This window comes from Protomyctophum parallelum (genome assembly GCF_964188405.1).
Source record: "Protomyctophum parallelum genome assembly, chromosome: 1".
In the NCBI taxonomy this organism is placed as follows: Eukaryota; Metazoa; Chordata; class Actinopteri; order Myctophiformes; family Myctophidae; genus Protomyctophum; species Protomyctophum parallelum.
In genome coordinates, this window is record NC_139697.1 from 13,431,261 (window position 1) to 13,452,351 (window position 21,091).

The following is a 21,091-nucleotide window of genomic DNA, read 5'->3' on the forward strand; positions in this document are numbered from 1 at the left end:
ATCCATGTTTCACTTTCAGAGTTAGATTAATACTGCAGTGCATTCCCATAGCGGGCTAGAACTTGTCTTGAGGCATTTTTATGTTATTCTTTCAGATCAGGTCAGTTTGGTAGAGAGAGGAGCATATGGTCTGAGTCACCAGCAGTGAGGATTTCGACAGCAGATTTTGATTTAGTTTTAGTCATATTCTTTTGTATAAAATGTAGTTTTAGTCATATTTTACCCATCTGAAAGGTTTTAGTTTTTGTCTAGTTTTAGTCGACTAAATACTGTAAGATTTTAGCCGATATACAACCTCACAGTCGTGCCGAGCTTCTAGATCGGCTATTTTTGGAGAGCGACTTCCAAGCACAACTATACCATACCATACCATACCATACCATACCATACCATACCATACCATACCATACCATACCATACCATACCATACCATACCATACCATCTGTATTTATATAGCACATTTAAATAACAATAAAGTTGTACCAAAGTGCTTTACAATAAACAGCTCATACTATGCTTGGAAATGCCAAAGAGTAAACCAAACATAAAATTAACTTGTCTTAGATCTACTGGATCTCTTCTCCGCTTGTAGTATAGTTTTGTTAATTTGTGACGAAATTGCCAATATAGTAGTCTTAATCCTAATTAGATCATAGCTTAGTTCTGTTTAGATTTCGTCAGTGAACATAGTTTTTAGTCAACAAAATCAACACTACACCCGGCTGGCTCTTTGTCGATGTGTGATAGAAAGTTGCAGCTGGCCTCAAGTTCTTTTTTTTTCTTTCTACGCTCCAACGAGGCGCTGAAGCATCAATCAATCATGTGTTTTTGTTTTGTTCCAATTCCACTCCACTTCTCTGTTCTCTCCCCCCCCACATAATTCCGTGAAAGGAAGAAAAGCTTATTCTTGCCGTTCACCAGCAGTTCAGTCAACTCGGGGGATAGATTGAGAGCAAGTGGAAAAGAAGCTGCTTGGACTCCTCATGCATTGAAGGAAGCATGAGGTCTGTCCGCTGCCAAGTGTAGCGCCCAGGATTACATTAGATAATTGACACTGGGTGAAAAAATGGGTTGCAAAATCGTGTGATAAAAAAATATGAAAAAAGGACACCTAATGGTCCACTTTGGGAACCACTGCTGTGTGTAGCGTACTGTACATCGCTCACATACAGTATACTGTGGAATACATCGCTCAAGTAGAGCTGTGCATGCGTGTAAACCTCCCCAGTGTGCGGAAGCGGTACCTGCCCGGACTAGCTGGCAAAATGCTACGCGTCATTTGTCTAATTGCTACAGTATGTATTAAACCCCCGTCCTTTTCAACACTTGAGCAACACTACAGCAATGTAGTCGGCTACGCTTTTTTGCCACTTTCATACTTTGTTTAAGTCGACTAGTCTGAGAGTGAACAAAATGTAACCATTATTTTGTTGCACTGACTCTCAGACTTACAAATGAACACTGAACACTCTGATTACAAATTGTGCGTCACGTTTGTGTTCAACATGAAATAATATAGGCCTCATGTTGGTATGTGTTTGTCGTATAATTAGATAAGTTGAGTCATGTGCCTAATTATGAGTCAATGAGGTATTTTCCTATAGATATGAAGAGATATGTGTTATTATGGTTAAACTCTGGCGCATCAATGGATTCTTTCGAGTATCACCATTAGGTGAGCTGTCTGGGTAACGTCCGAGGAAGTGACTTAACTGATATTGTATTGACATTGGATAGCAGAGTTTAGTAGTAAATCATGTAGGTTATTGCATATCAAAAAAGTGCTCTTGTAACAATGGAGCTAAAAGCGGCATGTCTTGTTTAAATGTCAGTTAACTGTCATTTTCCATTATTCATATATGTATGGATGTCTGTTTGAAAAAACATTTTGGGGGAGTTCTGCCTACTGTAATGCTGTTATTTTTGGTTTCTTAAATGTATTGTCCAGCTGAGGGTCAAGGGGGGTGTAATAATTATGGTTCCATATTTTTTATGTGACCATCTTGTGATGGTCAAGGGGGGATATGATGAATATGAGATTCCATAATTCTGCAATATTACATGCCCTTGTGTTCTAGAGTTGAGTAGACCTATTTTTGGTGATTAGCACCTAGGGTGTCGGGCTGTCGGCCTTCTCAGGGTGATATATCCTGGAGACGAATTCCGGTGGCTAGCCTATCTGTATGACAAAAGAGTTTGTTGACATGAAGAAAACAGACGGGTTGATCAAAGACTTTGGTTTTACATATGCAATAAATGTCGACACCCCACGCCAATGTACAGTGCTTAAGTAGTGACCAAGAATACAATCATTTGGTCAGTTGGGGCGCAAGCCTTGTGTGGAGACGTCAGCCACTTTGCTGGCTGGCGTGAGTCTGTCTATGCCAGGGTACCCCAATAGGCGGCCCGCGGGCCATTTGCGGCCCACAGAGCGCCCCCTTGTGGCCCATTAAAGAATTTAAAAAAGAAAAAGAAAAAAAAAAAGGTTTTTTCTTTTTTTTTAAGGGTCCCAGATATAAATGGCATTAAATGGGGGTCAGTAGCCTATGCATGTCAAACTGGGCATCCTTTTCAAATGGGGTCTTGCCCTGAAAATGAATTTTCTGGGCAAGACCTCGACCTCGCGCGTGCAGACTCGGCCCCCAGCCTGGTACGCTAGTCAAAATATGGCCCTTGAGGAAAATTAATTGGGGAACCCTGGTCTATGCTTTACTGCTGTGCTGTACTCTGAATAAACAACTCATGGAACATCGAATCTCGTCTGTCTGCCTTGCACATTTTCTCCTCTGTATGATATAAAATATACATAAATGTGACTGTGAATTATCATTGATCTCTGTGCCAACTGCCAATATAGCCAGCGGCAATAGCAGTGTGTTGTTCAGTAATGTAACAGCTATTAATTGGGCATGTGAATATTCACTAGGTATGTGTAATGTTAAGCAGGTAGGTAGGCTATGTGTAATGTTAAGCAGGTAGGTATAGGTGTAATATTGTCTAGGTATGTGTAATGTTAAGCAGGTACTGTATAGGTACAGTAGGTGTAATGGATTCCTCCTCTTCTGTGTAAACAGAGCTGCTGGTTTGAACTTGTGGTGGGCGGTAAGTAAGTGAGCGCAGAGCTTAACTCGAGCTGCCTGCCTTGTTATGGGAATGCGTATTGTTTGACGTGTGTGTGTGTGTGTGTGTGTGTGTGTGTGTGTGCGCACGTGAGTGTGTGTGTGTGTACAGTATGCTTGCCGGCCCTTTTCGAGTGAATGCAGAAGTGTGTCTGTGTGTGTGACTGTGTGTCCACCTGCCTTGCCTACCCTGTTTGTGTGAATACAGAAGTAACTTGAGCGGGGTGTGCGTGAGTGTGTGTTTGCGCCTGTGTGTGTGTGTGTGTGTGTGTGTGTGTGTGTGTGTTTGTGCGTGTGTGTGTGTGTGTGTGTGTGTGTGTGTGTGTGCGTGCGCGTAAGTGCCTGTAAAGCTGTGCCCTGGCGTTTGTTTGGCGCCCACATGTGGGTTGCCATGGTTACTATAGAGATACAGAGTGTGTGTGTTTGTGTGTGCGTGCATGTGAGCTAGATCGGCCTAATTCATTTAATGGAGTCTTGATTAGGCACTAGGCAACCTGGCTCCTTCCCTGACAAGGTTGTGGTGTGTTACTTTTCGGTTGTGCGTGTTCTGGTGTGGGGGGAAATAAGGGCACCGTTCCACATGCGTGTTCTGGTGTGGGGGGAAATAAGGGCACCGTTCCACATGCGTGTTCTGGTGTGGGGGCAAATAAGGGCACCGTTCCACATGCCAGCCCACATAGCTCCTGGCGGCCATGATGCCCACCACCCGTGTTTTGGGGTTTTCGTTTGTAACTACCGCTAATTAAATCCTGACGTCATGCGCTCAACCGAGGCTGTCAAGCTGCAGAGCAGAACAACCACAGGAAAAGTACTCACATCTTTGAGGGGTGCTATGCCCAGCTTTGTCTGTTTGTGTGTACCCCATAGCGATGATTTGATTGGCTGAGCAAAGTACGTTTTGAGGATAAAAAGTGAGGACAGAAAAGTGAAGACGGAAAAGTGACAGAAAAGGTCGGCACGCAGGCACACACACACACACACACACACACACACACACACACACACACACACACACACACACACACACACACACACACACACCTGCAGGTTTCTATAAGCATCGCGGCTATTGAAGTATCTGTCTGTCAATCTGTACATGAAAGGAGCACAGATATAGACATGGATAATGAACCCTTACACACATTATAATATTCTTCAATAGCTACAGAAGCAGTGGTTGTCAGCTATAGGAGATCAAAGACAGGAGACAGGAGATGCAAGATGCAAGAATCTGTGGACTCTCCTCTTCAGAATAAATAATAATTTCCATTTCCATTTCCATTTGACTGACAGACAGACAGACAGACAGACAGACAGACAGACATGGCCCTGGGTCTGAATTCTGCACACAACCTCCTCTGCCTGCCCACCAAACTCCCCTGAGCTCCCCTGAGCTCCACAAGAAAAGAGGGACGTACTGTAGAAGAATATATTTCTCATTGTTTATTGATTTTCCACGTTTTGCCTCTGTTCAAGAGAAGAAGGGAGGTAGGACAAGAAAAATAGACCGTTTGCAGAGTCTCCCGACCAGACATGTCACGATCATAATGATACATAATAATTAATATAATATAAAGTGTCACCCGGACATTGGTCGTTGTCCGAGCGGAGTTATGAAGATTGTCGTTAGTTAGTTAACATTGGACCGATAATGGTCCATTTGGTTCCATTTGTTCAATTGGGAGTTATACAGACCCATAATTAGGGCCATTTGGGTCAAGGGGAAACATATTTATTTTTTTGTGTGTGTGTGTGTGTGTGTGTGTTTTAGTGTTTGAGCTAAAACGTTTCGGGACCACTGAATTGTCCCACTGCCTTACTGGAAAAACTGAAAAATAAGCAGCAAAACCCGTAGCCATGCGTCTTTAAGAAGAACATACCGTAGAACCATCCATTTATGGAGTTGGACAACTTGGCCCGGGCCAATGAAGTGGCATGCCGTCCCACTGGGATTCCCTCCGCGTGCGTGCGTGGCGGGAGGGAGTTGTTTGAAAACACAGCTTGTACTGCTGGCTGCCCGCCCTGGGCTGCCCGCCCTGGCTGCCATTACGCAGCCCTTCTGTTCAACTGCCCGAAAAAGAAAAGAAAAAAAGAAACTGTTTTCCGCTCCGTGTTTTTGGTTCTTTTGCAAAAACTCCAGTGTCTCATCAGCCGGGAATTCTACCACACTTTACCAAGCATGAAACGTTACTTCACTTCTTCTTTTGTGAATTAGTCGAGAGACTTTAAAAAAAAGAATATTTCCAAAGAGGCCACAAACCAAAATGTCTGATAGACCAGCGATTGCCAACATGTGGGCTGTGAGGACATTACAAGTGGGCCCCAAATAATTGGCAAAAACACAGAGTGCCGCACTACGAGCTTGTAGGTCTGCTATTTTCTTTTAATCGTGAAAATGTAGTGCAAATCTTTGAATACATATTATTCAGATGGGGGTTGGCGGCCAATTACATATAATCTTGGGGGTCTTTGACATGTTTGAGGACATAGAAACATCGGTTTTTCAGAAAACTGTCAGGATTTAGAAGACATTTGTTTCCAGGTCTAAATGGGTTAAGAACCATGATGCCAATTCTATACAAATTTGTCTGGTTCCCAGATTAGTATAGAGTTGTCTGGTTCTCAGGCTAGTTGTGTCTGCTTCCCAGTTTCCAGGCCATATCAAATAAATGCTGGTTTATGCGACAATAAAAGAGAAAAACAAAAGAATAACAACAATTTTGTTGGCACTTCAAGTTAATCAAAAAGTTAACAAGTCAGTTTAATACCAGAAAATGAGGCTTTTTACAAAGATCAAGAGACAAGTGGTCCGTGACACACGCTGTGGTATTACGTAACTATTAAGTACATTCACTTTTACTTTTACAAGATACTAAATCCGCTGTATTTACACAGCATTTTATGTGTGGTTTTCCGCGGTCACTGCTAAATAAAAACGTACACACAATAAATAAAACACTGAGCCGAGACAAAGAGGGAGGTTTGGATAGCTAGAGTTCAGAGAGGAGCAGATGGAAGACCTTGTGAAGAATGTCTGATGATGAGAGGGTCAGAGGGGACCGACCAAAACACTGCATTCTCAACACAAGATTTATACGTTCTCTCTGCCTGAAAAAGAAAAAGAGTCAATCCTCAATCTCACAGAGTGTCGCATTGCGATGCATCGTGAGCTTGTATATGCGGCCGCAACGGAGTTAACCCATTAACTCTGTAGGAAAGCATCTTCGTCCTTTTAGATTTCAACCACTTTATCCATTACTTTATACTTTGGCTATTCACTTCGTGCCGCGCTATGAGCTTGTAGATCTGCTATTTTGGAAAAAGTCTTGTAAATTATGGTAGCGGAAACCATACAAGGCACCAACCAGCCCATCGGGAGCAATTCGGGTTTCAGTGTCTTGCGCAAGGACACTTCGACACTAACGTCTTTTTCTTCTTGGCAAAGACACCAAGTCTTTGATTCTGGGGAGATACCTGGAACAAAATATTTTTAGATGGCGGTGGTCGGTGGCCAAATACATGTAACTTTGGGTGGTCCTTGACATTGAAAAAGTTTGAGCATGTGAAGTGTGATTGAACGAGGTCTCCACATCTATCCTATTATTTTCCACATTATTACCCTATAGGATTCCTTTGATGTGTGTAGTGGCTCTGTCGGCTTTCAAACAAACAGAAACAACTCACTGATGCACCCATAGTGTGGGCTGTATGCAGGCATGAAGAAACCATTGTCGACAAGTTGATTTTTTTGTTTGCATATTTACTATTGTGGTCGGCTGGACCAGAAGTGGTATGTATGTACAGTATGGTGGGCCTGGTTATAATCGGCTGTTGATGGTGACGTAATTAAGATATGTTTCAGATTACATACACATACATACATTACCTTTTACCCACCCGACATTGATTCTACAGGGGCTGTGATAAGTGTTGTGACCGGATGACGTGGAACATTCAGCTGGCTGGCTACAGAATATACCTACCACGCCTACCATACATACAGTATACAACATACATCCAGCATACGACCAGCCGACCACAGTATACTACTTTCAAGTATATATACTGTACATCTTTTAAAGATCAGGTTACATTGAATTAAAGACTAATTATCAATCATTTTAAAGAGGAGAGATTATATAATCTAAAAATTATATTTGTATATATATTCATATAAATCGTATTAATCGATATTTTATAGAAATTAAATGTCATATGTATTCTCTTTCTAAAAAGAATTTAACTGCAAAATACAACAGTAGTTGTAGCAGTAGTAATAGTATCTTATATTAAATTCGGATTTGTTTAAAAGTTTATTTGCTGTTTTAGTATTTCTCTCTGTAGTAGTAGTTCTCTCTGTGGCATTCTCCTGGCTGGCCTGGTAAAAGCTGTATTTCCACCCAGGTGCATATTAAACCATTCCATATTTTTTTTATTTTTTTTGTTGTTGCAACAGTGCTTATCAGTTGGTGTCCATGTGATCGTCGGCTACTTCGGGGGCTCCTCCTGAAGAGGCCTAGAGGGCTGTTGCTTGGAGGGGGCATCCCCGTCTCTGCGCTGGTAAAACAGCACGTAGGCTGTTTTAGTCACAATCTGATCCTCTGCGGCAGACGAAACACTGCCATCGTCAAAGTAATGCCACTTCCTGTCCGATTTATTTTTGCCATAAGCCGTGTAGTGGCCTCCTCCCATTCCGCCATAGTGGTTGGAGACAGCAATGAGGTCATAAACATGGGGTCCAGCCTTGGGATCACACACAAACTCGGACATGGTCAGATCCCTGACAGGAAAGTCCACCACTGTCTCCAGCTTGTCCCTCCAGTATCGGTTGTAGGAGAAACGTTTTAGGTGAACTACCAGAATGCGAGGCAATGACCATAGGTCAAACTTCTTTGTCGCCTGCTGGTGTTTCTTACAGGTGGGACAATACCATGGATCGTGTTCTCCAAGTGTCTCCATGGTTGTGAAGAGCTCGATGCATTCCTTCAGAGCCACGGCGGGCTTCTTTTTCTGCGGTTGGAGCATGCTGTCGTGTTTCTCACAGGCCTCTGCTTCCTGGTCATCATAACACAGTTCCTTTTTGTCCGAGTCCCAGTCGATCGCCACTGTGGAATGTGGATTCAGTTTAAGGACATTTCCGTCATAAGGCAGTGGGCGGATGTTGAATGTTCCATAGGAGTTGACAATGCTGAAGGTGAAGAGCTTGGGTGGTGTGGAGCACAGCTTGGCTTTGGGTGTGGAGCACAGCTTGGTTTCGGGTCCGTCTTCCAAGTCGGACGTCTCCGACTGGCCATTTTCTGGCTCCAGCCTCACCTGGTGGTTCATGGTCTCCTCCTCACCCTCACAGAGCCCATTGGGCCCGTTGCAGGTCCCTGAGTGGTCGCTGCCATCGCTGGAGCTGGCACTGCACGAGGCCCTGTCTGATAAGGGGCTGCAGGTGTTGTGACCGGATGACGTGGAACCTTCGGCTGCCGGGCTACAGCTGGTGAAGGTGGCTGAAGCCGTAGTAGCCCTGCTTTCACTGCAGGGGTTCTGGGAGGGCTTCACATAGCGTCCGATCCTCTCCAGGATCTTATCATACAGAACGTCTGCGACGAGGTTCTGCCTGGGCACAGTAATGAGTAGAGGTTGGCCAAATAGGAAGCATCCGCCGTGTTTGGAGTGGCGCCCCCTGAGGTACACGGGCAGGTTCATCTTCTCACTGTCCTCCTGCTGCACTTCGTACACATAGATGTCATCACTCTCCAGGATTTGGTTGAGGCGGTCGTCCCGCCTGTAGACCTTATGGAACCGGTGCTGGTAAACGTCGGCCACCACCATGTTCTCTGGAGGGAATCCACAGAGTTGAGACAAGGCGCCACACAGGTCCATCACTGTGCCCATTTTGGGGACCTCCAGTCGGTACTGTGTGCGTCTAGATTGAGGGTCTGATCGGACCAGGAACACCTCCATGGTGCGGTCCATCTTCATGGGCAGAGGCAGTGTGAGGTAGCAGAAGGGGTCAAAGGTCACAGAGACCATATAGCACTCTGGGCATACCAAAGTAGACTTGAAGAGCCCGTGGAATGTGTCGACTATAATAGAGTCATTTCGCAAGCGATGATTAGTCCAAGCTTCTTCAGCTACAATCTCATCTGGACGGCCCTCGGCATCTCGAAGGGCCAGGTAAGGCTTCGTCTTTACACGGTTCAGGTCTTCGTGCAGCCCGTCCAGCAGAAAGGCCAACAGCTCCTGGGAGTCCTGCTGCTGGTAGCCAGAGAACTGGGGGGCAAACCGCCCAACCTGCTTTTTGAAGGTATGTGGGGCCACACAGCTCCTGCGGCTGAGCCACATCTGTTTGACCAGGTCAGCGTAGGCCTCTGCGATCGCCCCCCTCATCCCCAGTCGATTCTCCCGGTTGAGCTCTGCCTCGTACCGATCGTCCAGGAAGTATTCCGTGAGCGGGGATACATTGCTCAGGCACTGGAGGGCAGAGTTCATGAAGCACGTGTTGCCTAGATTGCCGAGACCACACAGGCCGGGCTGAGACTGTGACTCCCCGTAGCTGTAGGAGGAGCTGTGCGAATTGTAGCCACGCAATCTGATGCCATTATTGTATTTGCCTTTGGGATGGGAGGCTTGTCTGGGCCACGTGCCGTCTTCGTTCCTCCGTTCAATCACAATCACCTGTCCTTGGAACAGACCGGCGTTCTGCACGGTGCTGTCCGCTTTGCTCAGCTGCTCGTATGTGTTGCCCGGATATTTCTGCCACAGCCGCGTCTCCTTCTCCGATGGAATTCCAAAGAGCGACCTCATCTCCTTCTCTATGGTATCTATAGTGTCGGCTTTACTGAAATGACGTGTTACCACATTGACCATGTTGTCATTCTCACACAAGTTCAGTTCCAACAAGTAGACCTCCACTTTACAATTCTTTTCGAAAAACATGCCGTGTTCGACTACCTTCCTGACGATGGCTCTCTGGCCCTCGAGACAACCATACCAGCTGACCAGCTTGTTCCACGCTTCAGTGGGAACTAGGACATAGTTCTGCTCATCTATAAGGCGCTCTTTCAGGACTTGGGTCTCATGGTCTGAGAACAGTCCAGAGTTATCAATAGGTCCGGGATGGAGGCTACGCTCTTCGACATTGTACGTGTCCCAATTACTGTCAAATCCCACATATTTCTTCCACTGTTTGTACCACCGACTATCTATCAAGTACCATTCGTCGCCTTTTTGCATAGTAGTTTTAATGGAGCCCATGGTCTGTTTCTGGTTTTCGGTCGAAGGTGTCTGTATCTGAGCGGCCGGCTCCGAGTCGGACTCGGCCGCGCCACCCGACTCGGGTCCGCCTCCCTCGGCCATCATGCAGAGAGTGTACCGTCTGTCCACTGTCCACAGTCCACACACTCGCCTCAACAAACGCCACGCCACGGCCTGTGTGTCCAAACGAGCCCGTAAAATCACTGTTGTAACAACTGAGGCTGTTTTAAACGTAATGTAGTGCCCAAAGTCCTATATTACTGGTTACTGACGGCTAGGAGGTTGTTCAGGGCGTGTGCTCTCCAGTCCAAACGTTTTGTCGAGTTTATAAATTATATTTATTCTCACCGTTGTCCTATACTTCAGTAAGAAATTAATAAACCGTCAAACGAACAGATAACCAGAGTCAGACCACAGCTCCACAAGACACAGTTTAAAACATTGTGCCTCTGCCCATCAGCAACACCTGGCCTAAATACCCTGGGTAACCATGGCAACCTTGGCCTCGCCCATGCTCTGCTGTGATGTCATCAATATATATATATATATAACAAAGGTCATAATGGCTCTTACCACCGGCCCCCAATTTCTTCTGGCATAAAAACAGAGCAATTAAACAAAAAATTACAAGGAGCCATATAAAAACAACACAATCGAAGTACAAAACCTTTTTAGCAATAGTAAGTCAGGCAATAGTCATTCATAATTACAAAAAAATAACTCAAATTGTCTTTATCTTGGCAGTTTGTCACCTCCAAGACCCCCCATTTCCTTCCGCTTCTTTTGCGGGACACTGGGATGTGTTTGTTCCAGTGTGAGCAGCATTCGCCCAATGTGCCTGTCCAAGTTCTGGCCTATGTTCTGGCCTAAGTGCCCTATGCACAGACAACCAAACACAGGTCCTCCCCCCTATGGAAAGTCCAGCTTCGATGTGTAGGAAGTAGGAGGGGAGGATTATCCAACGGGCCTGTTGGGCCCAGGCCCAGGGGCCCCTGAGCTAGGGGGGCCCCTGAGCTCGAAGAGGCTCAAGCTCAGGGGCCCCCAAAAAAGGGGTAACGGTGAATAACAGTGACCCACACGGTCCGTGTCACTGTTATTAACAATGGGCTTATTCATTTGTGTCAATAAAATAACCCCAAAAGTCCTAAACCATCATGATACGGTACAAATTACTGTGTGTTTAAACTGTCAGTTTGCATATATTTGGCTTAGTTTTTGTCTGTTTATTATTTTTAACCAATCCCTTGCTGTAAATTCTGAATATCGCAGGCCTATATGTCATAATTGTTATGTGTACACGTGTGCAGACAGTATGCGCCACGTTGGGAAGAGGCGAAAAAAGCTCTTTCTCATGACGGTGGCCATGGGGCCCATACTTTCTAGATCCGCCTTCCATCTCCTATGGTCTCCTATAGGAGATGGCCTTGTTCTGAATGAAAACGTATTGTGTGGCGTGGATCCGTTAGTGTCGGCGCAGCGCCGGTGAACATACCTACCGCACATAGACTAATGGAGAGATATTAATATCTTCAAGGGTAAGAAAGGAAAATTGTTTGAGTCTATATATATAGATTTCAACAGGAAATCGGGGGCGGCTGTAACGAAGACTCTCACTTCCATTCATATTATCGGATCTGGGAGAGTTGCTCATTGGATATTTAGCCTCCATACTCTGGGATATCCGACTAGCACTTTGGGCTATATGACATGATATGACATGTTTAGTATGATGATGATCCCTATATTTGGTCCGGGCTGACCGAGTGCTGACATCAGATCGACGGTGTGGAACCCATATATGGATCTGATTGGCTTAGTCATTGTGACAAAGATATATATATAACAGTGGTCTGCTCAAGGTTATTGGCTGAAGGCTAAGCATCTTGGTTTAAGTTCTAGTTGGACACCACAGCGGTGTCAGCGGCGGGTTCTAACCTAAGCAACCAGCAATGTACAGATACAGTATACAGAGTCAGACCACAGCTCCTCAAGACACAGTTTAAAACAGTGTGCCTCTGCCCATCAGCAACATGTGCTCAATCAGGGACAGACTTAAATACCCTGGGTAACCATGGCAACCTTGGCCTGCTCTGATGTCATCAATATAACAAAGGTCATTGTAGGAGCCGATCTACAATAGGCCATCACATCATGTACGTACAGTATGTGCCATGTCTTAAAGGACAACTTTAGTTTTTTTCAACCAAGCTTCATGTTTTAGGTTGTTATTAGAGAAAGTAAAAGGTGAGTGTAATTTCTTTTTCATTTGCTGCTTTCTTTCGTTTTATGGATTTTAGCTGTTTTTGACAGGGGGGGTGGGGGCATTCGAGCACAGGGCTAAATATTTATATCTTTACAAAATTTGATAGCGATTTCTTTTATTATTATTTACTATAGTCCTACTAGACTCAAATAAATTACATTTGGCCACAAAAGATCACGGGATCTATTGAATGTGACAAACTGACATATTGAGCCTATGACACACAGTGTGGCTTCCCCCCAGTAAGCCTCCTTCACATTCACTACATGCCGTGTTCTTCTGTGGCCAAATGTAATTTCTTGAGGTCTAGTAGGACTATAGTAAATAATAAAAAAATAAATCACTATAACATTTTGTAAAGAAATACATATTTAGCCCCGTGCTCGAATGCCCCCGCCCCCCTGTCAAAAACAGCTAAAATCCCTAAAACTAAAGAAAGCAGCAAATGAAAAAAAATAACACTCATCTTTTACTTTCTCTATTAACAACCTAAAACATGAACCTTGGTTGAAAAAAACTAAAGGTGTCCTTTAACACCCCTGGTAGTGTGCTTTGTCACCCTCTACAGACATGGAAGAGAGGACATAAAACCTGGCCATCAGAAGGCCAGGTGTAGTTGATTGGAGGTTCACAGCTTTTTACGTCTGGTTTTTGTTGCTCCTATACCTCCTTCTATTCTAGTTTTTGTTTTGTTTTCAACCCTTTTGAGTTCAACTTTAACTTTTCGTTTGGACATTCCTCATTTCCCTTTTTTGGTGATGTTTGCTGCACAAAGCCAGTCAGTGGAAAAAGGTACTGTACTCTCAATCAAGCACCACAAGGACAAAACATAATGGCTCATACAGCGTGTGTCACATACCTGAGGAGGAATCTGTCATTCACGGAAAGACACTCCGTGGATGCTTGTCAGTCGATGGAAGATTTCTGTAGAAATGAGAGAGCTGCAGTGTGTGTGTGCGTGCGTGCGTCACACACACACCATGCACACACACACACACACACACACACACACACACACACACAAACACACAAGGCTTTCACGGATGGACGCACATGCAAATCAGAAATGGACACACAAAACCATTCACGCCTGCACGTACACACACACACACACACACACACACACACACACACACAGTGTCTGTCCATGGACTACAGCAGGGAATGGAATGCCTCCATCGTACTTAAGTGTAAACTGCACAGTAAGAGGAGTTGCTACACATGATGGATCTGTTGGCTGAGACGTGGAGAACTATGTGTAAAAGACACATGTCCACAAAAAGACACATGTCCACAAAAAGACACATGTCCACGATACATACAACTCTCATATATGATCTCCTTCCAGGGCTGATGGGTAATCAACCCAAAATATAAACATACAGTATATCTAGAACCAATAACCGACTGAGTCTTGCTCATGTAGGTTAATCGAATAATCTAGGGCCTTCGCCCCTTTTTTGCATACTGGGCCCTGACTGACAAATCTGTTGAGGGCTATTATTATTATTATTTTTGAACTTGCAGATGTGTACCTGCGCATATATATATATATATATATATATAGTTTTGTTATGTAAACAAGGGGCAAAGTTACATGCTATGCCTTTTATTGCAATACGGGCAAAAGTTAGAAACAAAGGAAATAGAGCATGCGCCTCCACTCTAGCCCAGGTGCTGGACAAAAGGCAGTACAAGAGGAAAAAATAGAGTCTGCAACACTGGTATGAAAACTCCACTGGTTTAATTGACTCAACGTTTCGATCCCTTAGGATCTTCTTCAGGAATGAAGAAGATCCTAAGCAAAGGAATCAGTCATGATAAGGACGTGAGGTCCGAACGGTGCAGCCCTGCAACAGGACTTATAACTTAAGTTGCTACACATGATAGATTGTCTTGGCTGACGTGCAGAGCTGCGTAAAAAGCCAGATGTCCAGCAGCATGCATACAAGTGTCATTACATGGCTCCTTCCATTACACCACAGGTAATACTTTGCTCTTAATCCGTGAAGCCTCGTCGGCTTTTATAGGTGCGCTGCACGCACCCATGAAGCCCTTCGCTACGCCGTGCCCAGAAAAGCACTCCGCTGCTACACGTACACGCCACTACAAAATCCTCCGTGATCATTTCACCCCGGAGGCCCCATTCTGGGACAGTCAATTGGGCAGAAAGAAATATACTAATATGCGGGGCGGAAATAGCAGATATTCAAGATCAACAACGCATTGCGATGCGACACTTTGTGGACTTGGATATACCGCTAGGCTATTTTTGTTATTTGCTGTACGCAAAGTATAGGCTTTAAAGGGAACCAACTGATCCACTTTTACTATGTGATGTGACACACCGCACACACACACATACACACACACACACACACACACACACACACACACACACACACACACAGGCTGTTTTATGGCCGTTGCTTTACACTCGTAAAGGAGCCCAGTCGAGCACTTGACAAGCACAAGAAGGCCATGATTGCACCAAGTAGCCATTTGTGTGTTTCTGTTATAAAATACACTGTACACTGTCTATCACTAAGCTTTCCTATACTGTCTGTCTCTCCTACACATTCTTCTTTTCAACTTTCCTACTGTCTGCCTACTGAATCCCTCGCAGCTTTCCTACTGTCTGTCTCTCCTACACTGTTTGTCTCTCAGCGTTCCTACTGTCTGTCTCTCCTACACTGTCTCCCTCTCAGCGTTCCTATACTGTCTGTTTCTCTTTTCCGGGTTTTTAGACAGATAGTTGATGGAAATGACGCTTGCACGTGGCTTCAACTTGTTGCGTAGTTTAAAAAGTGTGTGTGTGTGTGGGGGGGGGGGGGGGGGGGGGGGGGGGAGGGACTAGACACAGGTGCAGGGGATGAGTAATCAGACAGACAGAGAGAGAGAGAGGAGTGTGTGTGTGTGTGAGTGAGAGAGAGAGATTGAATACAGGTGCAGGGCGTGATCTAATCAGGGAGAGAGCAGAGTTTAGCCACATTTCACTGACCCATCCCAGGCTTTTCTTCTTTTGAGAACAAAACGCCTGCGGTCTCCAAGGCTACTCCTACACTGGATCCCCTCGCAGCGTTCCACTGTCTGTCTCAACAGATCAACACATACTGCATTATTAGAGCTTTCCACTGTCTGTCTCAACAGATCAACACATACTGCAGTATTAGAGCTTTCCACTGTCTGTCTCAACAGATCAACACATACTGCAGTATTAGTTTGTCCACTGTCTGTCTCAACAGATCAACACATACTGCAGTATTAGTCTCTGTCTGTCTCAACAGATCAACACATACTGCAGTATTAGTCTCTGTCTCAACAGATCAACACATACTGCAGTATTAGTCTCTGTCTGTCTCAACAGATCAACACATACTGCAGTATTAGTCTCTGTCTGTCTCAACAGATCAACACATACTGCAGTATTAGTCTCGCACCTCTGTAGTGAGAGCTCGGACACGGTGGCGCTGACAGACAGGAGTCAGAGCTGGAGGTGGTAGAAGAAGAAGATGGAAACAAACAATCCGCTGTGGCGACCCCGATTAGAAGAAGAAGAAGTAGTCGCAGCACGTACAGATAGCGTTTAAAGCAGGTGCTGGACCAAAAGAAGACAGCCATGAAACATGAGAAAAGGGCCCACACAACGTATCTCTCCCTAGGGAGGTCCTCGATGCACGTCCCACTGGGAGGAGACCCCCGGGCAGACCCAAGGTTCAGATGGAGGGATTATATCTTTAAACTGGCCCTGGAACGCCCCGGGAACAAGTTACTGATGTTGCTCTGGAGAGGGAAGTCTGGAGCTTTCTGCTGGTGGAGTTGTTGCCCCCGCGACCCGGCTACGGATAAGCGGTTGAAGATGGATGGATGGATGGACAATGTAGCTCCATTAAGTGCAATTTATTGGCACATCCACCGGTGAACGTCAGACACCTCGACGTTTCAATAAAGACAAAGTCTGCCGCTCAGAACGTGTGCAACACTTTGAAATCCCCTACCTGAGCGAGGCATGTTTCCATTCCAAAGCCACGCCTTAATTTATCACCACCCCTAGTGGAAAGGTCATGTAAAGGTCACGGTGGTTATGGGGGGGTCATCTGGCTGCACCAGGCTGCCTTTGACCTTTGACCCATAAATGTGTCAACGGGGGTGAACCCTGAGAAGCCCATTTCCACACTACATAAATCCCAGAGGATTCCACCCCTCTGCCACCAATGACTGATGGCAGACCCTTGTTCTGAGTGTGTGTGTGTGTGTGTGTGTGTGTGCGTGCGTGCGTGCGTGCGTGCGTGCGTGCGTGCGTGCGTGCGTGCGTGCGCACAATCTATTATTATTCGATTTCCCATTTTCTTTCTTTATTTTTTAATGACTTTCACCCTGCCAGCCCATTAATGAATCACCTTACTACCAGCACCTTGCCGTTAAACAAACCCTTCGCCCTCTGCTTGCAGTTGGATCACATACACAAAGCCCTGATTGGTCCAGGCTTCAGGCTGGCCACGCCCCTGAAGAGGAAGTCCAGCTCGTGTGGAGTTTGTCGACTCCGGTTCAACTCCGAGGTGGGTGTGGTGTGGTGGCACCGCTGGCATGCTTGTGTGTTTTTGTTTTGTTTTCGGGGGAAAATACTGTTTCTCACTCACACACACGCACGCACAGTCGCACACACACTACAACACACACTACACACACACACACACACGCACACTGTACTGACGCGATCAACAGAGTTTACACAAGAGTGTAGTCCTGGCCTGTCATCCGGTCTTATACGATCTAATATGTCTGGTGTTTATTTGAGGTTTTCTCTTGAGTGATGATCTGCAGACAGAGAAGCCACACACTTCACCCTAGCTGCTGAACCTTACTCCTTCTTTATCTTTAAACAAAATAAAATAAGATTCATGTGTGAATATAACGAGTCGGGCGGGCAGGCATCCACTATCCTCAGACTCCCACAGTGAGTCTTGTCGACTCCGCCCCTTCATTGAACATGGTCCAACAACAGAAAGTGAAACGTTGCTGTATGACGCAGAAGGTTTTGAGCTGGTATGCAGCCCTTTGCCAACAACATGCGGTAATACATGAAACCACATGAAACCCTAGGCTATATAGAGTCCCTATTCTGGGGGCTGAGATTTAGTGAATGTGTGTGTGTGTGTGTGTGTTTGTGTGCGTGTGTGTGTGTGTGCGTGTGCGTGTGCGTGTGTGCGAGAAGTGAACTTGCGCTAGAGAGATATTGATTAGTTGGTGCCTTCCATGGTTTCCTACGCCATCGGAATGTGAATGCTGCGAATTCATTGAAAGCTGCTTTGGAGAAAAGGCTCTATAATATAAACTCACAGATCAAACCAGTAGGTACAGTAGGTCCAACCGGCGACCTTCGGATGACCATACGAGCCTTTCTACTCACTCGGTCCACAGCCACTGGCAGCGGTGAAATACTGTGTTCATCTATTCACTGGGTCAGGGGTGAATTCTTCTTAGAACTGTCAGGGGTGCCCCCCCCCCACCCCCTTCCCCTAACCTGACTCCGCCAGATTGCGGCAGTATTGAGTTCACAAGTTCCCTCCTCCTGCCTGCATCGGGGCTCTCTCAATCAGAAACGAAGCGGCGGGCCAAAAATCTGATATCTCCATAATCATTTCGAGTTGTAGTCCTGTTAGGTTGTGTTTACATTTGTGCTGTGGCACAGCTTCAATATGTGCTGGATATCGCTCCAGTCTGATTTGGATCGGGCAGAGACTTGGGGCTGTATTTTGCGTGTCTTAAGTACCAGATCTTATTCCCTAACTTAATAATAATAATAATAATAATAAAACTTTATTTGTATAGCACCTTTCATGACATGAAATGCAGCTCAAAGTGCTTTACAGAACAATGGAGAATAAAAGAAAAGCAAGGCAACGACATTAAAAAAACAAGCAGTAATGCAATACAGTGAGGACATGAATAACAAAAAAATAAATGATCAATTAAAAGCAATGTTGTAGAAGTGGGTCTTGAGCTGAGCTTTAAAAATGTCTACAGAGGCTGCCTGACGAAGGTACAGTGGGAGCTTGTTCCATGCCGACGGCCCGTAGAAGCAAAAAGCTGCTTCCCCGTATTTTTTAGTTGCAATTTTTTTAGGCAAAGCGAGCAGGCCAGCAGTGGAAGACCTTAGGGGGTGGTTTGGGACATACAGTATTTAGGCAGGCAGTCATGTAGGTAGGAAGGTGCGAGACCATTGAGAGCTTTATAGACAAGTAAAATAATTTTAAAATCAATCCTAAAAACAACCGGAAGCCAGTGCAGTGATGCCAAAACTGGAGTAATATGTTCTCTCATCTTAGTTCTAGTTAAAACTCTGGCTGCTGCATTTTGGACAAGTTGTAATCTGTCAGTTGTTTTCTTAGGCAGTCCTGAAAAAAGTGCATTGCAGTAATCAAGCCGAGAAAAAACAAAGGCGTGGATTAGCGTTTTTGCATCGTCCAAGGACAAATAGGCTCTGATTCGTGCAATATTTCTAAGGTGAAAAAAGGCAATCTTGGTAACATGATTAATGTGTGAATTAAAATTCAATTCAGAATCAATAATAACCCCCAGGTTCTTTACTGTACTGCTACTTTCTACAGTCAGGTTGCCAAGTCTGCTTGAGTAACTTGAGTAAACTAAAGACCTGGAGGCGTGGTCAATGCTCTTTGGCCACTCAGAATAGCCAAATGGCATTGATCACGCCTCCAGGTCTTTAGTTTACTCAAGTTAGGGAATAAGACCTGGTACTTAAGACACACAAAATACAGCCCATCGTCTCTGCCCGAGAGAGACCAGACTCCCTTATGGCAGAATTAAAATGTGGTCGCAACACTTTTTTTTTGGTCGTGCGATTTCACATGATTCACTCATGACTTGTTTCAGCATCTTCTTTCAACAGTAAAGTAAAGAATTAATGAATGTCTATTGTAGCGTAATTGTAATTGTTATTTCAAACAAAAGCCACCATATTAGCATTAAAGAAGAGGATCCAATGCACTCTGTTCCAGTGAGGTGAAAAAAAGCCTTTTTTATTTAAGAGTTAAGGCATGGCAAAGAACATTACAAAAAGGACCAACGCGTTTCGGCATTCAGCCTTCGTCAGGGCCATATTAGCATATTCTGTGCTCCTATTTTCTGCTCCAGCTACCCCCAGGCACCCTCGTATAGTTGTCGACGCTGCATTGGGTCCTGATCAGTGGTGGGAGAAGTACTCAAATGTTCTTACTTAAGTAAAAGTATCAATACGGCAACATAGAAATACTCTATGCTCACAATCGCATGTGCTTGTAGATCGGCTATTTTCAAATGGCCGAAATGTATATAGGGCTGAAGTGGTTAATGTATGTTTTGTAATAATACAAAAGTAACTAACTAACGTTTTCAAATAAATGTAGCGGCGTGAAAGTATTGGAAATTGGAAATACTCAAGTAATGTACAAATACCTCAAAATTGTACTTAAAGCTGCTATAAGCAATAATATGTCAAAATTGTAATGACTTTTTTTTAATTTTTATTCAGACAGCCAGCAATGGGTAAAACGCTCCCAAAAATAATGTAGTCTCTGTGACACATCTAGGTGCCGCAATCTGCATTCAAAGATGTTCCTAGAAGCTTTGTCATTGGTCAAAACAAAACGACGTCAGGCCTAAATGGGTTAATCCTCATAAGAGAACGTGGAAGGGAATAAGGTGGAGGAGGCAACATGGTGCAGCAGGGGTGAAGTGAAGTGGTAAGCAGATGTTTATGTGCGTGATGAGTGATGACACGGCGTACTGTGATTGCTATTTCCTGCTATTTCCTTCTGGCACTGAACGGGGGTTTGGCTTGATTTGTCGTGCGAGCAACATCATGTGAGAATCTTTGTTGTGTGTGTTGCATGTACGACGTGGAGCTGGGCGTGTGCGCGCGCGCATCAGTGTTCATTTTGACAACACATTTTCTGATTTAGTTTAGTCATAACTTTTCATTTAGTCATATTCTCATATTGTATCGTTTTAGTCCACTAAATATCATATGATTTTCTAGAAATGTATTTTGGCGGGCCTTCAGGCGTAATGACTGATTTCAAGCCTATAGATCTGCTATTTTCAGAGGACAAACAAGCATGAAATTACTTGTCTTTAAGTTCAGCAGGATCTTTTCTCCACTATAGTCCCTCCCTAACATTTTAGCCTTTTTTGACGAAATTGTCAATAGTCTCATAGTTTAAGTCATAGTAAGTGTAGCAGTTTTTATTTAGTTTTCAACCGCTAAAAAAGGTATTTGACGATTTTTCCCCGGCATATAGACGACATTAACCCATTTTGGGCGGGAACCCCTTTTGGTGTTAGCATTATGTTATGCTTTAGCTATTTTTTAAAAAATCGAAGAACGACTGACATAGAAACATAGCTTATTCAGAAAACTGTCAGGATGTAGAAGACATTTTTAGAATCTGATCTCAGGTCAAA

General features: G+C 44.6%; 3 protein-coding genes across 4 annotated transcripts in view; 1 reads left to right on the forward strand and 2 right to left on the reverse strand.

Annotated features, from left to right (window-relative positions):
* kat2b (K(lysine) acetyltransferase 2B) overlaps positions 1–21,091 on the reverse strand; it is a 175,812-nt gene that overhangs the window by 75,798 nt on the left and 78,923 nt on the right. The window lies entirely within an intron of this gene.
* Positions 1–21,091, forward strand: part of LOC310873613 (zinc finger protein 385D-like) — a 61,363-nt gene that overhangs the window by 15,924 nt on the left and 24,348 nt on the right. For both annotated transcript variants that reach the window (XM_083786134.1, XM_083786135.1), the window contains exon 3: positions 17,080–17,187. In XM_083786134.1, coding sequence (XP_083642260.1) covers positions 17,080–17,187 — 108 coding nt within the window. The remainder of the gene's footprint in view (positions 1–17,079; positions 17,188–21,091) is intronic.
* LOC310873599 (ubiquitin carboxyl-terminal hydrolase 4-like) lies at positions 7,609–10,470 on the reverse strand (the record flags this gene model as incomplete). The annotated part of the gene is made up of 1 exon (XM_083786105.1): positions 7,609–10,470. The coding sequence occupies one exon, from the start codon at positions 10,468–10,470 to the stop codon at positions 7,609–7,611; it is 2,862 nt and encodes a 953-aa protein (XP_083642231.1).